The 26365-nt window shown below is 34.9% G+C and overlaps 1 protein-coding gene across 2 annotated transcripts in view; it reads right to left on the bottom strand.

The window, feature by feature from the left end:
* LOC145688938 (uncharacterized) overlaps window positions 1-26365 on the bottom strand; it is a 344877-nt gene that overhangs the window by 312117 nt on the left and 6395 nt on the right. For both annotated transcript variants that reach the window (XM_081763105.1, XM_081763106.1), the window contains exons 2-5: window positions 11965-12106; window positions 6427-6624; window positions 2012-2165; window positions 1798-1922 (exon numbers count right to left, since the gene is read on the bottom strand). In XM_081763105.1, the coding sequence (XP_081619231.1) occupies window positions 1798-1922; window positions 2012-2165; window positions 6427-6624; window positions 11965-12053 (566 nt within the window). In that variant the 5' untranslated portion in view covers window positions 12054-12106. The remainder of the gene's footprint in view (window positions 1-1797; window positions 1923-2011; window positions 2166-6426; window positions 6625-11964; window positions 12107-26365) is intronic.

The raw sequence follows: 26365 nt of genomic DNA, 5'->3' as shown, positions 1-26365 counted from the left end.
AGAGGGTGAACCCCCAACAAACAATTTAAGCCAAAAGAATTTGTTAAAATAAAACTACTTATACTTCCCGCTTAATAGAAAACTATTAATGAAGTTTATATTTTACCTCTGTTTCTGATTGTCATCAGAAATCAGCGATAGAACACATACTTTATATAGTATAGCAATATACTCTATAATTTTTCACAACTAAGCAAACTGGAAAATGAAACGCTTGTGGTAATAAAGTGGAATGTTCTACAAAGTAATCATAATTCATTGTCCTTATTTCTGCTAGTAATTTGTACACAGACTGAGAACTACAAGATTAATAGAACTAGAAATTAGAAATGTAATTCCTTTTCTTCTTTTACACTAAAAGACTTCTGCATTTTGCCGAGATTGTCATTATTTTAAATATATAAGTCCCCCATCCCGGGTTAATTGTGTCTATCGGGGTTTCTAGGTAATCGGTACCGGAAAATATAAAGTTTGTTGACTATCAGATCTCGACAGTTTGTTAAAAGAGATTTAGCAGTTCATCTTGGTACTTCTTCGTTATATAACACTTCTGATTGACTATATTTATGGTGAATCAGAGAACTTATACACTCCGGATAAGAAAAGCGATAGCTAATACCTTGGCGCTAGGATATCCAATATATACCTTCTTACCCTACAATAGTGTCTGGTAGAGAGACGGCCCTTTCTCTCCTCCTTTCCTACCTCACATATTAAAATTAGCAACATGAGCAGTGACAGAATAAAAATGAGACGTAACGAGATTCATAAGTTGATGTAGACAGAAACTTAAATATATCTCAATGAAAAATTTAAACCAATAGATGTCTGTTAGAGGTACGGAAGTGAGACAGAGAGAGGAAAGGAGGTAGAAAAACAAAGAAAAAAGAGTATAGATAAAAGTATTGAATTTAAACGTAGTAAGGAAAGAACCTAACATTATAAAATTCCGCGTCCAGACATCCAACAGTAATATACAAATAAACTCTTTTTTTTTTATTTTTTGTCAGAACTATTCAAATAAATACGTAGAGGATTCTTGAAAAATTTCTTAAGTCACTTTCAAAATGAATACCAAACTTGGTGATCAAATTAAATACTCAATTTCCACTGAAAATGAAAAGTTCCGATTCACGTCTGAGATCATGCCCAGTGTTTCTTCCGAGCACGCTTCTGGGGGCACTGCCCCCGGAGCTCTTAGAGTGATTCCCGAAGGAAACCAAAATAATAAGTCTATAAAATAATAAATAGAATAGTACCAGCAGTGCCCTCCCGGAGTACTAATGTACCCCCCACAACACTTTTCTTAAAGAGCGACTGATCATGTCAAAAGTTTAACACACACAATGTCTTTCCGAAACCAATAAATTTCACAGAAGCGTTTTCTTTAATAACTTGAAAGATAAAAGTACCTTCTGAAAGTACGTCGCAGGACTCGTACTAGAACATCAAATTTAGGACTGGTAGTGATTTATCTTCAAGTAGGTAGATTTGAAACAAACTGTAATCTAACGCAGTGCAATTTTAAAAAAATAATACTTGTAGTGGGTTGTAAACGCTGTTAATCAGGTGGTACTACAGAGTATATCAAATAATATCCTTATTTAATATTGGCTTTGTACAAAGTTTCAGTGAGTTTTATCTATTAGTTTAGAAGTTGGAAAGTTAGAAGGAAGATTCAAAATAAACAATCTATTCTGCAAATAATATTAGAACATTTAGAATGTCAAATTACCTACGAATATATAAAATGTCTATTGAAATGGCTAAGAATTAAGGTCTTAAAATACTATTTACCTGGAAAATGGCGGTAAAGCAGAGTTAAAAGCTACACATGGTCCATATATAGTGTTCATAAATTCACCAGAAATCGACTTCATAGTTTCGTAAAATAAATAAGATATTTTAGGAATTCGTCGTACCTGAAAGGAAACAATTGTTTTCACTGATTTATAGCATTCGTTATCTTATTGTGTTTCTATAAAGCTGTAAAAACGTTTGTTTTACTCACCTTCTCCTGAATATGGGATAAATTCTTGTGACAGAGGACTTCATCTTCAGCAAACTCAACTAATCTATTCATTGACGCTTCATTTATATGTGCTACCTCCAGTAAGAATTGTTTATAATAGCCCTTCTTCTTTTTATCGAAATCTCCAAATAACCTTAAGATACAAATAAGAATAGATTATGAATGCAGTTAACAGTTCGAAGATTTATCTTACATTTATTATAAATTATTAAATTTAAATGTTGTATATATTCAATAGATAGCTCATAACCTTTAAACTACGGAGGTAATTGACCTTTAACATTTATACTACATTTAAAGCGTTTTCGTAAGGATTTACAAAGAAGTGCATTTCTTCACTCCTATTTATCGAAAACACATGAAACAAAACGTGCTAAAAAAAAGTTATTGCAGTACCATTTCGAAATCGAAATATCCGTAGTTAAGACAAGAAACAGAGTATTTTGAAACCAAAATATCCCGTTGTTTAAAGGTTAATTGTTTCGTTAAGAAAAGTTAACATATTTAACGATATATGTGGTATTGTTGTCATTACTATTCACAATTCAAATATTAGTGCCCAATGTAGATATTGTTTGAAATAATAAATAAAAATCTTAATTTATGTATATTAGACTTCAATGTCTTTACTTGCAATTAAATGAAGACTTAAAATCTATTTTTATCTGCACTTTTGAAATATTATTATTATTAACACTATACCTTCAAAACTGCGAAAAACGTGAATAGCAAAGCATTATCTATATAACAAGGTTAAATGATGAGATTAAGGAACAAATGGATTTGCACGCACAAAATCGAAGTGAGCAACCTTATATGTAAAAAAAATAAAACGATAGATTGAATACATTGCAGAGAAATATAAAACACTAAACTTATTAATTCTAAACCCTGACCTACACGAATCCTCGTGGCGCGATTTTACGGTACTCTTGATAATGACAAAATAGTGCAAGAGAACATCCAAAACAATAGGTCTAACTCAGTTCCTGGTGGGGCCGAATACAACACCAACGAAGGCTAAATTGCTCATTCATATCTAAGTCTGCATTTTCAATGTTCTTGACGCGAATGAAAAACTTGAACAAATTATTAATGAAACATCATGAAGTAACTTAGACTTAATTTATTCATCTGAAAGTTGCCTAAAGATTGAAGATGGGTGTATAAGTCGTTCCTGATATGATTATACAATAATCACGAATGGCAGATGTACTCAAGTAACAAGTAAATCAAAGAGAGACGGTATTATTTTCCTAAATAAGAACCTCAGGTTCGAGGTATTCAATTTGGCTGCCTGTGATCTCGATGTGATATAAAATAAAGCTTAGAACACACTACAGTATAAAGACGTAATAATACGTTGTAGGTCTAAACAACATCCCTCCAAAATATTAGTGATGTGATTATATTAATTACATAAATACTAGGGTGTATCGACAATCTTAAGGTGGGTATTGCGCAAAAGTGGCCATTTGTCACCTAAAAGACGACTGATTTTTTTATTTTCAGATTTTTTGTACGTCGTTTTGTGTAAGGCGCATCGATCGTGTATTTTTGACGCTGATTTGAGTATACAACAGCTTCAGTAATTTCTTAAAAATCTCATTATTTGCTATTTTATGTTTTATTTGTCTGCATTATGGTCGTTTAAGGTTTTGTTTATCACAACTTATTTTCCATTTATACCACAGGGGTAGGTTTCTACACTATTTGCTTCTGCTTTTCGACAAAATTTGTGAATTTTATAATGCAAATGTCTTTTTTATTAATGTATTCCAATTGGTTTTGAATTTGAGTTTTATTTAAACGTTTTCTGAATAAAAATGACTAAAAAAACATTTGGTTTTCTAACAGCTAACAGTTCATCAACTACTATCCAGCACTTCGCTAATTTTCACACCTAATTACAGGAGGGTTACCAAAGAGCACGTGAAAGTGAAAAAAAAAACTAAAAGAAAAAGGAAGAAAGAAAGAATGTTAAAATTGAATGAGTGCTATTTTACTAATAAATTTTTATCAGAAATATCCTATATTAAAAGTCAAAACCGTATCATAATGAAATGTTACACATGTTTAAATGAAAAATTGGATATTCATTATAGATGTAGCTGACCTTGCATGTATCATATTTCAACGTGAATAAATCACATTCAATTATAGGATGGAAACAAATTTGTGTCGAACTAGTATAAATAAAATTTTGTTTCCAAATAACCAAAGAGGCTGCCCTTTTCTGGTCTTTTCCGAAGATTTATCTGTTCCGAACATCCAGCATCACTTTCATCTCTTGCGAATATAACACTGTAATTTGCACATATAGAATGAACACACTAGAGCTCAAACGGATCATAGTGTCAGTCGGTTGATGTTAGTTAGCTTATGGACCACCACTAGGTCGAGGATTCAAATCCGTAGTGACCCGACAATTCGACTGAGATTCGATAACCCAGATAATAAAAAAGATATTTTGCTTATTCCTTTGCGTTTAAACAGTATTTCTTTCAGAGATGACCAGGACTAGAGATGTTATGCCCAGAACACAAAACCTCGACGCCGAGGTTGCAAGTTAATTACATTCTCCAGACCAGGTCTATCGGTCTCTTGCTCCATTTTAACTTTGGAACACGCACACGCACATGAAGTGTGTGTACGTGAGAGAGATGGGGGAGAAGTGAAAGATGCAACGACAGGATAGGGAAACGTCAAGAAAGAAAGAAAGAGAGAGAGAGAGAGGGAGAGAGGGTCGAATATAAACATGAAACATACTTATAATTAAAGTTTATGATGAAGAAGGCACGCAATGTTTATTCGAATTCTCGCCAGTGATGCTTTGTAGGTTCTCCGACAGAATATAAATCTCTGTTTGCAGCCATTATTTTATGCGAAAAAGTTACACTACCTGACGAGGAATCGAACTCAGATTTTCCACTTGGAAGTCTCGTACTTTACCAATACACCACCGAATGCTTTACCCGAACTTTGTGCAGCAAATGCTGTAATATTTCTTTCTGAGAACGAAAACACGAAATGTGTTTACTGCAGATCAATGAAGTGTTTCGAATATGCTGGTAAATCCCTTGCCCTTTCCCAACAAACATTCGTAAATCGTCTCTATGATGACACAGGTGTTTGCTTCCACATTCTTAAGCATTTCACGTCTAATATGAGAAATCGATTCTTCACTATCACTTTGTAAAAATACAGCTTGGGCGTTAACAGGACCTGAACCTATGCTTATTTACAATTATAAAATTATTTGCAATTGTTTGTCTTCGATTCAAGCATCAACTGTAAATCTTCTATAAGAAATATTTTAAATTCGCAGAATTTCTTGGATTTCAATAATGATGATGATCTTCTTTCGGTTTCTTCTTGCCGAAGGCAGGGTTTCTTCCCGGAAGCAGGGTTACGGTCCGAAAGTTCCCGTGCATCGTGAATCCATGGTAGTTTTCCATTGTCTTTAATGGTATGATGATGACGTTCTAAGTAGTTAGGAAATGAACGAAGGAGATAGTCAAGATCAAGATCCTGGAAGTATTGCGGAGGAAGATGCTGAGCGAAACACGGCTCCGATTAGCATGGTTCTACAAAAGTTGCAACTTGAAGCACGTCTGTTCATCCGAGACACGTAATTCCTGTTTCGAAATTTAAAAAACGACAAACTACACATACCAATGTGAAGTTTTTATTACTTCTCCATTTCAGAAGGTTCTTCAGAGCAAACGAATCAAAGGAAAAATTAAGTCAAAAAGAAAACTCTTTGATCATCCCAATGAACCATTTAGTTCAACAACATTCCAAACCACGGATGAACAACTGTGAAACTGTAGCTATAATTGTCTTCCAGAGAACAAACGGCTACAATATTTTCGATATCTGTTCACCTGTTACGATGATCTTGTTCTTTATAGGTATATTATGTATAGGTGCACATAGTTATGTTTATATTCTGACATTAGATAATTCTATTTTTTAGAATTATTTAAAAAAATCTTATTTATTTTATGTATCTTACCTTTTGCAAAGTGACATTTTACTGTTGTACTTATGTACGATACTTAACAATGAATTAAGTACTGAAAACTGGTGTTGAGTAGAAATTATTTTATCACCTTGTGTAGCAAATTGCTATATTTGTCTCGCTGTTTCTTCATATATATTATTATTATTATTATTATTATTATTATTATTATTATTATTATTATTATTATTATTATTACTTTTCGAAGATGAGCTGTTCTATCTGCTTTCAAGTTCAAAATATCAGTTGAAAAGCATAACACAAAACATTTATCCTCAGGTATGTGCACATATATATAAATACATTCCTTTTTTAAAATTTCATAATTCATAAGTAATAAAAATTAGGAACGCAGGAAAAAATTACGTACTCTTTGTAAACTTTGCTTAAACTTTTGGTCAGCACATTATTAGGACAAACAATGACAGATTTAGACGGTATTTTCCATTCCAAATAATTCCGTTCCAAGGTCACCACAGTTGGATTATCCTGAAATTTTCTCCAGGACATGATCACTAACATAATAAACATTGTAATTCCAGTAACCAGAAGAGCAATCCACATTAACCTGGTGAAAGAGACACTTGATTACTTGTTTAAATAACATATACATTGTATTGTTTAACTAAATGTACCTAGCATACAATAGTAAGTTCAAGATCCAACCAATAACCTATTAAACAGTCATTCCAATTTCGAATCTGTATTACTCGTATTTGCATCTTTCATTTTTAGTGATCGCAGTAAGGAAACAAGAATTGAAAAGCTAAACTCTGCTCACTGTCCAATATGTGAGGGCAAGCAAATGAGACCTTCGATAGAGATTATATTTTATACACATCAGTGTGGATTGATGTCTACACATAGACTCCCGACACTTCTTACCACTTAGGGGCGCCTCTACTAGATCTAAATGCGATTATAATTGTCAGTATTGATTTGCAACATGTTTAAATGAACAACGGTGCATACTATAGTTCCGAACTAAAATTGGAAACACCGGCCTTAAGCGACGAATGCAAATGGACGCTATATTTTGAGATTGTTCGTCCAAAATTCTGAGAGCAGAATGTTATCTGCAGCAGACGTGATGTGACTTGCAATGCGTCAGTGTTTAGCAAAATATTCCACTAAATCAAAAAATAAATATAACCTTAGAAAATACGCGAACAATATACTGTTTAAGAAAGATAGAATTTCGCATAGAGAGTTACGAGAACGATACTTCTTCCATATTATATTACATAATGTCTGGATAACTACGATACTTAATATAACAATGATATAACATAAAGTAATATGATATATAATGAGAATATACATAAAATGATGGGCTTTTAACAAGAACAATCACTTAGTACACATAGTGATCACGGCGTTGGTCTTTAGCGGAAATCTGTCTTTATTAGTATAAACAGTATTGATTTCAGACACAAATAGTTCGACAAAATGCACAAAATGAAAAAGTTTTCATTCCTCTAGAATTCTCTAAACTTTGTGTGTTTTATGGTTCCCTAATCACAACTTCTATAATCTATTCCCATATTGAATACTTCATTGCTTCGCTGCACATAACATTTTATTTGCAGGAGTTCGGACAAACAATCTGAGCATGTTAGAATCATTCGCACTCGTATCTTTTAATCGATCTTTGCAGTTCCCTTCTAAGGATTCGTGGAAGCACTGCAATTCATTTACATGTGTTGTAAATCTGCATTTCAACTCATACGCAGTAGGGTCTTCCCTTTAAGAACAGTTCCATTTTGTCAAACGGTTAGTTCATAACAATTCTTGAGGTGTCCGCTAGGAGCAGAAGACAATGTTACAATATTGCTCATCGACCGTAACAAATAAGTGCTGATGATAGTGTAATATAGTATATAAGAGCTCGCAAAAGCGACCCCGTATATCGCATTTTCTGGGTAGCAGTACTTTTAAAGGCCTTCGTAACCGATCGCTTTCGAACTGTGATAATCAGGAGGTATTTCTTTAAAAAAATGTTACATATTCTTAACGATCAGAACCAGGAGAGAATTTTGCGGTCAAGGCCAATTTCATACAACTGTATATAACTCCTTCCTTGCTATGTGTTATAACTCCCCAGCAGTCACACGCTTAGACATACCCAAACTTCATATACAAGAACAAGGTCAAGTTATTCAGTAGTATTGCAATTGCACTTCTACCACTGTTACATGTCACTATCGCTTCTCTCACATATACGTAACTACAAATACTTATACAATAGAAATCTCATTGCATGCTTCATTATCATTGTTTGTTTTACCGGAAATTGTTCGGATATATATATCGCATGTTGCAAAATAAGTGTTACAACTCTTGGGAGTAAGCTTTACAACTCTCATATTCAGTAAACATGGGTTCAAAACATCAGAAATGTAAGGAATAGCATCAAGAACATGAAAGCCATTGCCAATTCACCAATAACATTCCATCAATGCGATGCAATATGATCTGGACGGTTGCATACCAATAAGGATTCAACAACTGAGGCTAAGTTGAAATTGTGCATGGGGACTCACTAAGAAACTCGTTAAACTAAATGAATGTCACTAGAGAGATCGCATGATCGATATTGAAATGTGGCCAATGTGTGTGTTGGTATCAACATGTAGCTAATGGACAAATGTCAACGTGTTCCACTACTGCTGGGACACTGTCCCAGGTGTGGAAACTAGGAAAATCACGTTGTACATTCTGCTATTACAGCTGGTGCACTTTTTGATAGAAAGTAACTAGACCACGATTGCATTTGTTTGGGACATTGTCAAGCAGTCGACACATATGATAAAAATCTCTTAATCCATGGTTCAAATCCTGATAGAGATTGAAAATAATAAACTTATATCATATCACACGTCTTCTGGGACATATGATGTACTCGAAATATAGGAAAATACATCCAATACATGTATCTTATACACACTGCACGTGCCAAGACAAAGACGAAAATGAACCAATTTGGTACATGTAACACTACTGCTGGAACACCATACGTATGGAAAGTAAAACGACATGAGAAATAGGAAAAAACGTTTTAAAGCTCTGATTGTTTACAACTGTGCAGTACGAGTAACAAAATGAAACACAAACATATTGGGAGGTTGTACAAGAGCGCTTGCCAAACTAACTGGGTACTCCTCAAAGAAATGAGTAGAGAGAAAGTAAGGTTACCCCGAAGCCTCAGAGCTAGAGCTCTCGCTTCCGCTCGCGTGGTGTCAGGTCCAATCCTAATGGGAGCCCACGGCCTCAGATTCAAGACCCGAGTAGATATTTTCCTATTTTTCGCACGTGGGACGGTGTCCCAGCAGTAGTGCGACAAGTTGACATTTGCCAATTAGCTACATGTAGATATCAACATACACATTGGCCACATTTGAATATCGATCACGCGATCCTACTACTGACATTCATTTAGTTTACCGAGTTTCTTAGTTAGTGCCCTTAGACAATTTCAACTTGGCCTCAGTTGTTGCATCCTTATTGGTATGCAGCCGTGCAGATCATATTGCATCGGATTAATGGAATATTATTAGTGAATTGGCAATGGCTTTCATGTTTTTGATGCTTTTCCTTACATTTCTGACGCTTTCAACTAACGTTTACTGAGTATGAGTGCATTTCTGGGCATTTTTTGTTACGTGTTTCCACTCATGTGAATCGCCCTGCTTCAACTGTTGTGCACTACCGACATTCAAGATGTCTGTTTAGAGCATTTCAGTAAAAAATTCGTTACACTTAATACTCGGAACGTCTCTCTTGGCCAGCACCTGGCGATTATGCAACCGCACACAACGGGCATGAAGGATTCCGCCATTTTGTATTTGTTCCAGATATCGACTTAATACAAACGAATTATTGTTACCTGGTAGAAACCCTATCAATTCATATCCATTTAGACCAATTTTCATTTGCTAGTTTATCCGTTACTCCCTACGTTCCTTTGAGGAATCCCTTGCTCGTGCATGGTAGGATTGTGAAACATGCAAAATTCAATACGATAAGTGAATTTTTTACCCGCCTTCTTTACGTTGGATAGTTTCCAAACTATTGGCGTCCGAAAAGCATTTTCCCACGCTTTCTGCATCTTGTAGATCCGAAACTATGCTCGATAGCCGAAAGTTCAAGATAATTTTTGTAAAGAAAAACACAGCTTTCTTACAACGCTGGCTAGAATATTTATTATAAAAAATAAACTAGAAAAGTAACAGTTTCGGAAGTATATCACTTCCTTCCTCAGACTACACGCTACAGTCTGAGGAAGGAAGTGCTATACTTCAGAAACCGTTACTTTTCTAGTTTACTTTTTATAATAAATATTCTAGCCAGCCTTGTAAGAAAGCTGTGCTTTCTTTACTCAAGATGGTCACAAGGATATATTATCATAATATCCATGTTAGATCTTTTTTTCTTGTCTCAGTGGCAGGAGTCACTTCCCAAGGGTAGACTTAAAAGGTAATTTTCGTAATCTGCAGAATAATGGATTCGGATACACCATTTTATTTCAAAACAACTGAAGAAAGTTGAAAATTTTCAGATCAGTGTTATCGGAGAAGACTGTGATCACTGGTTCGAGTATTGAGAATTAGTGCTTTCTTAATAAGAAGATAATACCTATCTTTCTAGAAATATTCTATGGACAGATGTAGCCGTCTTTCATGTTGGGAATTTGTCAACCGGTACAATTATACAGTTACTATTATTATGGAGGAGGAAGAACTGCATAAAAGCCAAGTTATTGCAAAGGTATTGCTACAGTACCTGCAAAACTCTAACGCAACCATCTACAACCTAGACTGTAACTGGTGGATAATTGCATGTATGTAGAGTTTAGCAGTGCATCACGATTCTACCAAAGTATGGAACAAGATATTTTTGTTTCATTAAATTGATTAAAGATTTATAAACAATTCTTAATAGGGTGTTAATTCCCAAACATCCTATGTGTTTCATGAAAAATTAGTCACTATTAGTATTACTTAAATATGCTGTCCTTAGCATGTCTCTATTTACGCTTTTGTTGCAAAAATAGCTGTATGACTTCAAAATTAAAAGTGTTTATACTACTATATAATTAATTAATTAAAAGTTAAAACTAGAATATCATAAATATATGTGTATATTTAAATTAGTGAGTTTAAATCAGAATCTTTGCATGTAACACGAAACGATGAGTATTATGTTGTATAGATGCTAAGTAATACAAATGTAAAAAAAAAAAATAGACACCAGTGTATTTCGAAAACACTTCATTTCAACCCATCAACGCACCATTTTTTCGATCACACTATTTTTTTTTTAATTTGAAGTAGCTTCAGTGTAGGAAACACGTGAATTTTCTAAAAAAAAATCAACGCAAATAATATGGTGTCTAAGTGATACTTTATGGTGTTTGCGTACAGGGTCCATGCAAAGTTGCTCGTTGGCATTTGCAGAGTCCAGTAAAAACAGATAGAACCAATAAAACGAGACGAATGTCACCGTACTTGCACTTTTGTCTAACACAGAGGAACTCAACAGTTCAAACGTGTCCACCTAAACGAGCAAAGAAAGCTCAAAAATGACAATATGGCGTAACTCCGCGTGCAACAAGTAAGAAAAAGAGTCCAGCGCTGACTTTTTATGACATCTTGCGGGAAATTCAGAACTTTATTAGTGAAAGTGCATCTTAGCTGATACACAAAGCTGGTTTTCTGTGTCCAAACTAGGAACTACGTGGTGCAATGCAATTTCAAAGTAAAATTTGCATATTTGCAAAGCTGCGTTCTAAGGGGTTAATATTGATTTAATCTACATATATTATTACAATATAGTCAATATTATCAAAATAAACGTACTTTCTGTATTTCTAGCTAAATTTAATAACATCCAAATTCATGGTAATTACCTTAAAAGTGGACTTTGTTTTTCGTTGGCAATGTGATTAAATCCGTGGAAAGATGTTGCAAGGAAAATATTCTTAATGGCTTGAATCATTATTATTCTTTACTACTTCTGTAGTAGTCACAATTACAACCTGCGAAAGTAATCTTGAAAATATAATAATTATTAATTTCTAAAAATGTTTATCAGCAAAAGGTATAAGCATATTAACATTTCGTCGCTGTGCCTTCAAAACCAGTTTTGATTCACCCAAATTGAGAGTTTTGCAGATATAGAATCGGCTCGGCATAGAGCATAACCCTACAAATATATTCTGTCATATAGTTTATAAGGGTATATCTAGATAAGTTATATAGTTTATCTAAGGGTAATTGCGACGTAAAATATAACTTGTCATGTACGAGTAATATTGTACTCAAATAGTTTCTAACATTTTCCTGGAAGTGTTCCCAAAAGCACATAGTTGATTTTGTGTTAAAATATTACCAAAAATGCACGCCCAGCAGCTGCACATATGATTTTCTACCTGCCGCCTTAAAAGCAATGCATCCGTTTTTTTTTTATCTCACCCATATTAAAATTTTACACATACCAGTTTTTAAGGCGCAGCTACGATTTGTAATTAAATTTGGTTATTTTACAATCAACGTTAAGCAAACCTTGGAATATTTAACTTTCAGTATAAAAATTATTCAACACTATTCCTTTTTGTCTTTGTCTTAATTCTTCATAACATATTTTCAGTGGTAATTTAATTCTCCGATCTTTCAAGTACTGAAGAACTATTGTCATTCATTCTTGCTTCCCCTTTGCTTATTTCATTCTCTACTGTCATTCGTTCCTTCTTTCTATTTTTTTCACTCTTTACTCACACTTTCACCACAGAATAAACATGAAAAATCTTGGACTCAAAACATATTACAATAGCTTCTGGTAAACTCTTATTATAAAAGCAACTGAATTATCTATTAGCATACTTACCTACACCGGACAGCTCAAGTTAAATTTCATATTCATCAATTCTAGCAATATTTTCTTGTTCTTTCACAGATCAAATTATTTTCGCTGCTGAAATTAACTCATTAATATTTCTTCCTTCATTTTGGTAATACATATTATGTGTGTGTGTGTGTGTCTCAAGCCCTAATTTACATAACTTGAAGACTTACTCAACAAAGCACACAGAGAAAATATAAAAGACTAATTTTTATCAATAACATTCTCTCCTGTTTTGATGTGTCTTGTCAATTCTTGTGTGAGTTTCCTGGTCTATTTTTTAATTTATCTCGTAAAATAAATTGTGGCCTCCGAATGTTCTATACGTTGACATGACATGTTAAAATAAAATCATCATGGTTAACCCCAGAGGCAGAAATGGAATTTCAGAACTAAAGGCATCATCAATAATCAATACACTTTAGTCAGTCTACGTCACCATAAAAGAAGTCCAGGGTGATAAGTAAAATATTGTGGTCGACCGGTCCACTTCTTGCCTTTAGGGTGTCAAATTTCACATTGTTGGGAGGGAACTTTTGCCCCCCTAAACCGTTTCTCCGCGGAAAATTAAAAAAAAACATATTCACTTCGGTCCACTACTTCTTGTCTTTGTATCATCAACTTTAAAGATCTATGCTTTGGGTGGGGGGCTCTTGCTACATAAAACCGCTTTTCCGCAGAAAATAAAAAAACACGTAGCCTGTTCATTTACTTTTAGCGTATTGTCCCTGCACAAAATTTCGTTGCAAATGTTTATTCCCTTTAAGCCTTCCTACATACTTTTCTTAGCACATTGCATATTTCGTAATCAAATTCTTAAGGGGTCCATGCCCCATCCAAACTTTTTTTTAAGAAAATACAAACAACTTTTTTCTTCATTTCAGGTACATTATTTATTATTATTATTATTATTATTATTATTATTATTATTATTATTATTAATAATAATAATAATAATAATAATAATAAAGTATTCTGCCTTTTGGCATGTTGGGGCTAATCAGGTCTATTCTTCTTCTTCTTCTTCTTCTTCCTAATTTTCAGTTTGCGCCTGGTAATGTTTCTTCCATGTTTCTCGATTTACAGCTTTCTCTTTCAACTCCTAATGTTTTCTTCTATTTTTCAAATCATCGATCATTTCAGTCCTTCTTTTTTCTATTCCTCTCTTTCATTCTATCTTTCTTTCTATGTCAGTATGAAGAAGATAATTTCTTCGTAAGACGTGTCCAATCTAACTGGCTTTCTACGAAGGATCCCTATCTCTTTTAAAACATCTTCGTTTGTTGGTCTCTCTGTCCATTTTATCTCTACATCTTCCTCCAACACTGTATTTCGAAGCTCTCTAACTGTTTCTTCTCTAACTTCTGTAATATACAAGTCTCTCTCTGAACCATACAGTCCAATGCTCCATACATAGCACTTGATCAAGCTTTTCCTTAGTCCAATCTTAAGTCTGCTGGTTAAGAGTGACCTTTTCTTGTTCATGCTTCTTTGACTACGGAAATTCTTGACCTGATATCTTTGGTGCAGTACGCGTCTGTGGTGAAAATGCCTTGAAATGGTCTACCAGTTCAAGTACTCTTTATTCTACTCTGACCTCTAAAGGCGCCTTCCTACGTCATATTCTCATGAATTTCGATTTTTCGATGTTTATTTCCATTTCATACAGTTTCCCAGTGTCAACTATTTTGTCAATCCTCTCCTGTAGTCCTTCGGTTCTAGCTATAATAACAGTATCATCTGCATACCTGATCGTGTTAACGATCTGCCCTCCTATCTCGAAATCTCCAATTACCATTAATGCTTCCTTCATTAACCATTCACTGTAAATATTGAACAATTGATGTCACGTACTACATCTTTGTCTGCCTCCTCTTCCAATCTCCTCACTATTAGTTTCTCCTTCTTTCAAACGCATTTGGACTCGTTGTGCCCATCGTGTACAGGTTGGGAAGGAGCCGTCTATCACTCCAGCTGCCCCTGCAAACTTTTCGTCCAGTTGGCCCAAAGGTTTTTGACAGTCTATGAAGAACAAACACAACTCTTCCTTAATGACCAGAAGTCGTCCTCAGATATTCTTATCAACCCAATGGCAACTAAAGTGCATTTTCGTTTCCGGAATCTGAATTGATCTTCCTCCAACATCTCTTCTATCTTATCTTCCAGCCGTCTGTTCAGTATGTGCACAATTATCTTTCCATTGTGGGAATAGAGGCTAATGGTTCTGTGATTGCTAAACTTTTTTGCTTCCTTTTTCTTGGGTAATGCAATCATTCTAACAGCAAGAAAATCCTTTGGCCACTCAGGATGAGCTTGTTAATAAATGAAGTCTGTACTTTTATTGCATTGTCTCCTAATCTCTTAAGAAAATCTTCTGGTATGTCATCGACTGGAGTGGCCTTCCTCCTTCCCATGCCCTTGATGCCTTCGGCTACTTCACGTTTCAGTATCCTGTGCCTTTTTCCTTCATCATCCACCTCTTCCTCTGCTTCGAACAAACTATCGTTGGAGCCGTTATTCTAGCCTTACAATTTTTTTATGTACTCACCCCAAACTCTAAGAATGTTTTTGTACTCAGTGACTACAGACCTTGTTGATCTTCGATTTCAAATGTGCATATGCATTTGTTAGCTTTCCCTCCTAATTATTGTGCTTTCTGATACATCAGAACATATCTGACACGCCGTTGAACTTCTCTTATTTCTTCACATATCTGTTCCATGTACCTTTCTTTGGCTTTGTTCCTCTCTTCTCAATTCATTATTCAGCATTCTCTATTCTTTGATGTCCGTGCTCCTTGCTCTTTCCATCTTGTCAATGTTATTGTAGAGTAGTCAAGTAGAATACTTTAACTTTTTCTCAGCTATTTTCTACTGTTGAGGATCTGGCCTTGGGTTCGACTCCCGTTGAATCCACACCGAAGGAAAACTCTATTGTTCTTTTTTAATTACTTCAATGTAGTAACAAGTCTCTTAGAGCATTTGTGTATAATTTTCTCTCTTCTGTCATTAAACTTGGCACGTGAAGCAAACGTCCTGTAAGTCCCTTACCTTTTCCCTTTTACTTTACGTTTATTCTTTATTTTGCCGTTCATTGATTAACATGAAGAAATGCTGAATTCTGTCTGAAGACGATTGCTTCTCTGATCAGCAACAAGGAAGACAACATTTTATTTAGGTATGTATCTTCCGTGTCTTCTTCAAGAGTAAGAGGTTTCCTGTTTTCTTCCTGAAAATCGAGTTTTTGCCGGGTTCGATTTTGATTAGTGAGGATCTTGAGGACATCGCCTCGGAGGAGGAGAATCAGCATCGTAGACATCGAGTGTGATTTCAGTTTGATGTGTAAGACGATGGAGGCGTCTAGGTGGACGTCTTTGACCATATTTGCAATATCATACGAGGGAAAGGTGGAATCCGGAAAAACGCAGCTTGATCAAATCTGCGGAGCCGAGGCTTCTCGGGGAGTAAGGAGACAGGACCGCCGTGGAGGTTACAACTTCGGAATTCGTTCGGCAGAGCATCGGTTATACGCAACAGCTGAAGGTAATGTACCTTTTCGGTAATACAGAACTTAAACACCAGACAGCATAAGCACATCACTTATTGCCTTTGCATTTAATTCTACCATCTCCTTTCTAAAGTTTGTTGTGCTATTCTAATTTACAAGTTTGTGTTTTATTTCAAAATAGATACATAATTAACCCTTAACTAGTCGCGTGAAAAAAGTTACTTAATTAGTCGCGTGCGGAATTTTGTTCCGCATAATAACTACATAGTAAAACTCGTGTAATATTTGTTTTTTTAAAATTTGTATTTAATTTTAGGTTAAAATATTTGTTTTAAAAGTCGTCTTAAGTTATTTTATGCTATTGACTAATTATCCTCCTCCTGCAAGTTCAGTCCTCCTGCAAGATACAGAAGGCCCAGCAAGGCCTTTACTTCTGTATATTAGTATTTTGAGCATCTCTTTCTCTGCTATAAGCGTCCCTATGTGTTTCAATGCACTGGTTTGTAAATTCAACGATTCTCTCTAGCATAGACGTACTAAAGAACAAACTCCAAAATTCGCTCGGCGTTTTCGCTTCTTTAGCATGTCCTTTGACTCCTGGTAAATGAGTCAAAATATTCTGACTTCTTCTTCGTATAATTTGCCGTGGAGCATGTGCGTACCATTTAGTGACATTGTCCTTTCCTAGAAGATATGGTCCCCGTGCAGTAGTATTTGAGAGTGATTTCACATGATCTGCTTGTGGCAACACTTCACCTTCATCTGCTAATTCTTCACTGGCAGAGATATGGTCGCTTTCTTCAATGATATCTTCATCGCCATCTTCCATATCCGGAACATCTAAATTGTCGTCTTCAGCCAGAACTTCCAGCAACATGTTTCTAATTCTGTCCACATCACGTTCATGATGATCCATTTTGAAAGAAAAGACTAACTCTCTTCTCTATGTATTTATTTTCAGAGCGCACAATGCACATATAAACCGCTTATAACTTCAGTTGCTTACAAATGAACTGTATCTGAAAATATATTTTTGTAAAATAAATTTTAAAAAATAGTGGTGGTGGCGCTTGCTTGTGATATGTTTCGTAGTCACCGAATCGCTTAATTGCTGTCGGCTAAAAACAATAAACTGAAAGAAAGCGTAGAATTTGTAGGAGAAAAAAAAGGGTAACTTATTTAGTCGCGCGCGGAACTTTGCTCCGCAAACTGCATCACTCCAAAATAAATAACAAAATATTCACTAGTGGCTTGGGCAACAATTCAAATATGTATTGTTGTTTAATCATGAAACTTTAAAAGACAGCTAGACAAAAGTTCAAAAGCATACGATCGAAAGTAAGGAAAACAAAAAGAGAAATGTAAAAGTGCGGAACAAAATTCCGCATGCGACTAATTAAGGGTTAATTAAGATTAATTGAAACATTAGCAGATGTTATAACATCACTGTTAGCATGGAATTTATCTAATATGAGTAATGTGCATAACTGTTAGCACGAATTATTTCAACTTCATGTACCTTGCCGACATTCATCCCGTGGCAATTTTAGAATTTCGGCCACAAAACTTAGCTGGAAATGTCCGAATTCCAGTCACGTTTCATGGTGGAGATGTGTTGTGTTACGTTCATCTGGAGAGCCTCTTGTTTCTTTTTACAGTAGATTTGACCAGCCACCTGAAATTTTAATTTTCTCCCATCCATTCACCCTTGATTTGGTTAATATTATGTTTGGTGTTGAAGTCTGAATTGTTTTTTTTAAGTGTATTTATTTTTATTTTACTTGTGTGTATTTTAAGAGTTTTATGATGCGTCAATTTGCCCAAGATTGTGATGTTTTTAATGTTTGTAATGATTTAGACCTTACTGAATATTTCGAACCTATAGTAACATCTTCTCCGGGAAGAGTTCACTATACGAGGCAGTGTTTCGATCGCTTAAAAGGTAATTTACTTTTCTCGCAATCTATTTTGAATATTGAGTCACCGTCTATTAGTTTATATTTTAGTTTGCCATCCGATATAGAAATCGGTGGTCAGGAAAACAATCTTAGTGTCCTTAGTCACATTTTAAGACCGGAACAGTTTTATGGGCGCATGGGAGCCGATGCAGAACATTATATTGATCAGTTTGAGGTTTTAACGCAGGTAAACAATTGGTGAGAGTTGTAGAAAAAATGGATACTTGGTTAACTTTTGTAAAGCCCTGCCTCGTATTAATTTGACACGATTTCTAAGCAACCGGAATTTCCGGATATGACTTATGAACAGTTTAAGAATAAATTTAGAAATGCCCTGTTACCGCAGCTAACAGAAGATGAAATGAGTTCGCGGAAGCAAGCTTCTAACGAGTTTGTTTTATATTACGTTTATGCGAAGGAAAATTTAATTCTTCGCAATGATAAGGACGCATCTGTTCAGAAATAGATTCAATTAATAATTGATGGGCTGATTCCAGAATATATGCGAATTGCGATTGAAAAGACATATGCTTCTGTAGAGGAATTAGTTCAAGATTTATTGGATGAAGAAAAAGCACTGCTAGAGCGGAAAGGGTTTGAAAAATTTGTTAAGCAGAATTCTTTCCTTACTCAAGTGCCTGTTCAGCTAAATCTACCAGAGAATATTGAAGGTCGTGTGAATTCTGTTGTGCCGAGTCAGTAGGTTGATCGATCACCTCGGACTTTATCCTCTGAAGCATCCGTTCCGAAAGTGTCCAGTGACGAGTTCAAGGGCCAGTTAGCTAATATACAAAAGCAGTTGACTCAGTTGTCACTCCAAGGACAGCATTCGCAGAAGGATACAAATCAAAATAATAACTACCGTCGTCTACCATATCGCCAATCATACACAATTTTTCTACAATATCATCTTTCACATTTCTGTCCACTTCATTTATGAACCTATTTAATGCTTTTAAAAACTCTTTTGCCAAATATGGCAGTGTTGGTTCTCATCCCTAAGTAAAATTCAGCACATGTTGTTCAGGACTATTTGTCCATCTCTTTATTGCCGGTTGACCTCAAGTTGTTCACGAAAGTTCAACCCATTATCATCTAATATATAAATTTGTCTCAATTTTTAAATATTTATGCGGCATGTAACATATCATAAACACTCCGATGAGTACGTGACGTATATTTTACTGTCTCTTTCTACTTTAGCCATGATTTGGAAAGACAGATTACAATGCAATTTAATTTTCCACAATTTAGAAGCATGGTGGTTACCTTTAGCATTTCGCTATGTAATCACCAACTTATATGCCCTGGCAAGTTCCAAATATAGATGACGTACACTTGTCCACCCTCTATTCTACTGAAGTTGATTGCAGTTTGTTCATCACTTTTTTTCGCCTTAGCATTGGATCACTTACTACTTAAGTTGCCAGTTCTGTATCCATCCGGTCTGTTTTCAAACTGATCCTGCACATATAGCGAGAGAGCTTTCTGTGCTTCAGCGTTAAGGTATTTGCTCCTTAATAATGCTATAATAATGCTGGAAAACTCAGATATTGTAGTTTAATGGTTGCCGTTTACCAGTTACTACCCTTTGGCTACGCCAGATTCCCAAGTCGCCTTTTCATCGATTTACGGTATTCCTTTCACGTTAATTTCTACTCCTCTTTAGGATTAGATTCTGTTCCCGGTCGTAACACAGATTCGCCAGTTGATGTTTTTCTAGTTTTTTCCGTCGACATAACTTGCTTCATCGTATTTAGTTTATGAATGGCGCCGCGGTGGCTCAGTGATAGAGCATTCACCTCTGGTTCATGGGGTCATTGGTTCGACCCCAGCTCTCGCCAAGTAAACTTTGTGGTGGACAAACACCATGTGCGTGGGTTTTCTCAGGGCACTCCCATTTCCTCCCACTTTCTTAATTTCACCATTTCATTCATTTCTCATTATCACCGTCTCCTTTAGCCTAACCGGCATAACCTTGGATCGTAAAACTTATATATTTCATTTTCAGTTTATGGATGCTTATATAATAATGAAGTTGTAGTATCGTTTGAGTATTTCCTCTTTACTGGGACTAGGGGCTATAGGACCCCGGTAGGAGAATGATTGGAGGGCCCTATTGTTCATATTGTTGAAAAATATTCTTATTAAGTCACAAACATAATATATATATATATATATATATATATATATATATATATATATATATATAGGGCGGGCCCCGGAAGGGATACCCTCCCTCCTGCACTGGCCAGTCCGAGACTGGCTGAAAATGTTGGATCCTTGTTTTTAACATGGAATAATTGGCATCGCTCTTTTTCGCATCTCACGCACGTCCCTTTAATTTTCTGGTTCGCGAGGTGAGTTTTGACTTGTAGATATAGTTTGAAGTATCACACCATCTTTATGTTCGATTTTTATCCAGTGGTTGCAAGTCTCACCTCTTACACGCAGCAATATATATGCTGTTTCTGTCGTAATTATGGGGGCCTTCTCAACCCGCCGTACGTCCATTTTTCTGACTATTGCCTAGAAGGGTCGAACGAAAAAATCAAATTTTCGAGTATCGAATTCTAATAGGGCTCACAAGTTACGTATTCTCATGCTAATAATGAACAAATAACAAAAAAATCACCCTTCGGATCTTCAGTACTCGCAAATGGCCTAAAGTTTGATAAATAACGAAAAAATACAAAAATATACCTTTATCCGAAAGAATCAGATTTTTGAGAATCGAATTTTAATATGGCTAAAAGTTTGCGTATTTACATGATAATTAATGAAAAAATAACGAAAAAAATCACACTTTGAATCTTCAGTTCGCACAAGCGACCTAAAGTTTTTTTTTCTTTTTTTTGAAAAAAAATTACAGAAAACATCAAAATTTACCTTTATGCGAAAAAATCAAATTTTTTGAGTATCGAATTCTAAAAGGGATGAAAAGTTGAGTACTACCGTGCTAATCAATGGGACAATAACGAAAATAATCACACTTTGGATCTCCAGTTTGAGCAAACGGCCTAAAAGTTTTCAAAAATGACAACAACAAAAACACACAAAAATTTACCTTTACGGAAGGAATATACGGATCACTTTTTTTTATTTCTATAGCATCCAAGTACTTTATTTTAGTAGTTTGAGGGCATGTTTGTTAATAATTAGAGTATTTTTATACATTTTACCTTCATAATGATTTTGAGCTCTTCGCCCATTTGTCAACGACTTTTGTTTTCTTTTTCATTAAATAGCCCAGAACTCATCACGAGGTGACTGCAATTCGAGTTTTGCGCACATGCTACTCAACTCTCCTACCAATTAGGGTGTGCTAAATTATGTTGACTTAGTCAAGGACTTGCCCTTGTGAACCTGGCCTCCCCACCTCTAGGTACAAACGATTTCCGCATATCAGTAAAAAGTACTTCGTTTGTACCGGTTTGTATCGCAAATATTTTTGTTTGTACTGTACTGCAGTATGAGAAATTAAGAAAACAAAGTGGGGGGGCCAAGTTCACGCAGCCCCCCACATTGTCCTAAGATCGATTTATTTGTCTCATTTGAAAGATTTTCGTTTGTACCGGATTGTACCGTAGTTTGTTTCGTTTGTACCGTTCTGGATTATGAAAAATTAACGAAACAAAATGGGGGCCCAGATCAAACAGGCCCCCAAATCACGACTTAATACACCGGGTACCCAAGATTTTTGTATGTCATATGAAAGTACTTGGCCAGTACAGGATTGTACCACAAAGAGTTTTATTTTAGCCGTAATAGATTATGAAAAATAAGAAAACAAAATTGGGGGGCTGTGTGAACCTGGCCCCTCCACCACGTAGTACAAACGATTTAGTTGGCTCATTTGAAAGATTTTCGTTTGTACCGGATTGTACCGTAGTTTGTTTCGTTTGTACCGTCCTGGATTATGAAAAATTAACTATACGAAATGGAGGCTCAGATGAAACAGGCCCTCAAATCACGACTTAATACACCGGGTACACATGAGTTTTGTATGTCATATGAAAGTACTTTTTTAGTAGCGGATTGTAACACAATGAGTTTTAGTTTGATTTAGATTTAGGTTTGTGGGTTAAACTGGCCCGCACAACTTATTTTTCATTAAAATTCAAATCAAAACGGTATCAAATATCTTTACCCGATATGTTCAAATTTGTAACGCCAAAATTAAAGTTTGTACCCTCATCAATTTCGAAAAAGGTTGGATTTTTGATAACGGGTGGAGCAGAGCCTCACAACTATTTTTCTTTCCAATTCGAATCAAAATGACACCATAAATTGGTACCCCATACTTATTAATTTGTACCACCAAATTAGAACTTGTACTTCCACCAATTTCGAGAAATTTTAGTTTTGATGGCGGGTCAAACTGGATTGCACAACTTATTTTTCTTTCAAATTCGAATCATAACGGTATCAAAAAATTTGAATCATAACGGTACCCACTATGCGCCCACTTGTACCATGAAAATTAGAATTTGTACACACTACTTATTTCGACAAAATTGGGATGTAATGGAGGATCAGTATGACGACAACTGGCCTACACAACACACTTTTTTTTAATTTGAATGAAAACTGTATTAAAACTTTGTAAACAATATGTACCAATTTGTACCTCAAAAACTATGATTTGCACCCTCACCAATTTTGCGAGAATTGAATTTTTAATGGTGAGTCAAGTAGGCTTGCACACTTTTTCTTCCCAATTCAAATCAAAACGGTACCAGAATTCTGTACCCAATGTGTACCAATTTGTAACACCAAAATTAGAATTTATATCCCAAGAAATTTCGTGGAGCGTGGCAAGTCACGTCAGACAGAATTTTGTTGGCAGGTCAAACTTGCTCACACAACTTATTTTTCTTTCCAATTTTAATCAAAATTTTTCAAAAATTTGTACCCTATATGTTCAACTTTTTCAACAAAACAGAATTTCTAGCCCCATCAATTTCGAGGAACTTGAGGAACTTTCGAGGGACTTGAACTGGCGAGCACAAAACTTTTTGCTTCCCAATTCGAATAAAAACCGTACCAAAAACTTGTAGCCAATATGTAACAACTTGTATCACCAAAACTAGAATTTGTACAGCAACCTATTTCAAGAAATATGAATTAAATTGCAGGTCAAACTGGCCGGCCAACTTATTTTTGTTTCAAATTCGAATCAAAACCTCACCAAAAATTTGAACAAAATATGTACCAATTTGTACCGCCGCAATTAGAATTTGTACCCCCACTAATTTCGAGAAATTATAATTTCTGGTGGCGGGTGAAACTGGCCCGTATAACTTATTTTTCTTTGCAATTCGAATGAAAACGTTACTAATAATGTGTACTCGATATGTATCAATTTCTATCTATAAAATTAGAATTTGTACCCTCACCGATTTGGAGAAATTTGAATTTTCAATGCTGGAGCCAACTTAACGTCGAAACTTGGCTCGCGCAACACATTTGGTTTATGAATTCGGATTAAAATGTTACCAAAATTTGTGGTAAGTATGTACCAGTTTGTACTCTCAAATTTAGAATTTCCAACCTTACCAATTTCTAGAAATTTAAATTTTCATTGCAATCTTCCTGGGCATGGCAATCCTTTTTTTTTTTTTTTTTTGTATTCAATCAAAATATTATTCGATTCGAACGAGAACGTGCAAACAAATTTCCCCGCAATTCATAAAAACGGAACGGAAATTTGCTTATGATTTGCATGAGCAAAATCATGTACGAATAAAGATTAGAAATTGTTATTCAACGAAGGGCCAATTTATCACCAAGTCAACTCTTCCAGGCCAAAGGCTTATTCAGAATTCATATGAATTTGTCCAAATTTTTTAGACAATTTGTAACAAAAAAATATTACATTGTACCGGCACCAATTCAATAAATCTGAAATGCTTACTCAAATATGTGTATGTATTTGATCTCAAGGTAAACCAGAGAAACGCATTTTTTTTTAATTCGACATCACTACTTCGCAAATGAATTTGTTACTATTTCCATTAAACATTTTAACTCTGGAGTGTATTATTGATGGTAACTTAATTTGTAAAAAATTGTATAAGCAAAATTAGAACTTAGACTCTGTTTACGAAACGGAGATATGAGTAGATAGAGACGATTTCACAGAACTGATCCTCTGAATGAGTTCTATAATAAAAATTAATATTATCCATGATCACAAATGGTTGGAGAAAAAAATCACCCACTCATAAATATGTTGGAGTCCCCAACATATGTAGATGTTTGACTCTCTCTCCCCCAACCAAGTTGTTTTGTGATAATGCTTTCCTTTATTCTTTCTAACATTTGGTACATCGTAGAAAAATATTAAAATAATTTTTTCTTCGGTGTTTATAAATGGCGCAAACTAATATCTATTTGGCACAAATTTTTGGTAACATTTTGATTCGAATTAATAAAAGAAATGTGTTGGGCGAGCCAGGTTTCGACGTCAAGTTGGATCGAGCATTGAGAATTCAAATTTCTCAAAATTGGTAGTTGCATAAATTCTAATTTTTGTGGTACAAATTGTACATATTAGGTAAATATTTTCGATACCATTTCGATCCGAATTGGAAAGAAAATAAGTTGTGGGGACCAGCTTGACGTTGCCACCAAAAATTCAAATTTCTCGAAATAACTGGGGATACAAATTTAATTTTGGTGGTACAAATTGGTACATATTGAGTACAAATTTTTGATACTGTACTGATTCGAATTGGAAAGATAAGCAAGTTATGCAGGCAGCTTGAACCGCCAACATAAATTCAAATTTCTCGATATTGGTGGAGGTACAAATTCTAATTTTGGTGGTATAAATTGGTACATATTGGGTACAAATATTTGGTCCACCATCAAGAATTCTAATTTCTCGAAATTATTGGGGATAGAAATTCTAATTTTGTTGATACAAATTTCTACATATAGGGTACAAATTTTTGGTACCGTTTCGATTCGAACTAGAAAGAAAAAAGCAGTGGAGGAGAAATTTTTCCTCCACAAAAATTCAAATTTCTCGAAATTAGTTGGAATATAACTCTAATTGTCGTCGTACAAATTGGTACATATTAGGTACCAACATTTGGTGCCACTTTGATTCGAATTGGAAGGGAAAAGAGTTGTTCGGCTCTGCTTCACCCGTTATATATGAAAATTTCATTTTTGTCGAAATTAGTGAGGGTACAGATTATAATTTTGACGGTACAAATCGTTACATATAGGGTACAGGTGTTTGGTACAGTTTTGATTCAAATTTTAAAGAAAAATAAGTTGTGCGGATCAGTCTAAGCCGCATATCTAAATTCGTATTTCTCGAAATTGGTGGGGATATAAATTCTAATTTTGATACTGCAAATTCGTAAATATTGGCTACAATTTTTTGATACCGTGTTGATTCGAATTTGAAAGAAAAATAAGTTGCCCAAGTCAGCATGATCCTCCATCAAAAATTCAAACTTCTAGATATTGATGCGGGTGCTAATTCTAATTTTAGTGGTATGAATTGGTACAGATCTGGTACAAATTTTTGGTCCCGTTTTGATTCGAATTGTAAAGAAAAATAAGTTATGAGGGTAACTTCGATCCGCCGTCTAAAATTCACAATTCTCGAAATTGGTGGGAGTACAAATCTAAATTTTGTGGTACAAATTGCGTACAAATTTTTGGTAACGCCTTGCTTGGAATCGGAAAGAAAAACAAGTTGTGCAGGCCAGCGTGACACATCAAAAATTTAAATTTGTAGAAATTGGTGGGAGTAAAAATTCTTACAAATTTTTGATATTTTCATTCGAATTGAACAGAAAAATTTCTTGAGTGGGCCTGTTTGACTCACCATCAAAAATTAATATTTCTCGAAATTCATGGGGGATCAAATTGTAATTTTCGTAATAAAAAATTAGTACATATTGGTTACAAATTTTTGGTGCC

This window comes from Thermobia domestica, chromosome 7 (genome assembly GCF_964235325.1).
Source record: "Thermobia domestica chromosome 7, izTheDome1.hap1.1, whole genome shotgun sequence".
Taxonomy (NCBI): Eukaryota; Metazoa; Arthropoda; class Insecta; order Zygentoma; family Lepismatidae; genus Thermobia; species Thermobia domestica.
The sequence above is the reverse complement of the archived record's forward strand: the minus strand, read 5'-3'. Positions and strand labels throughout refer to the sequence as shown.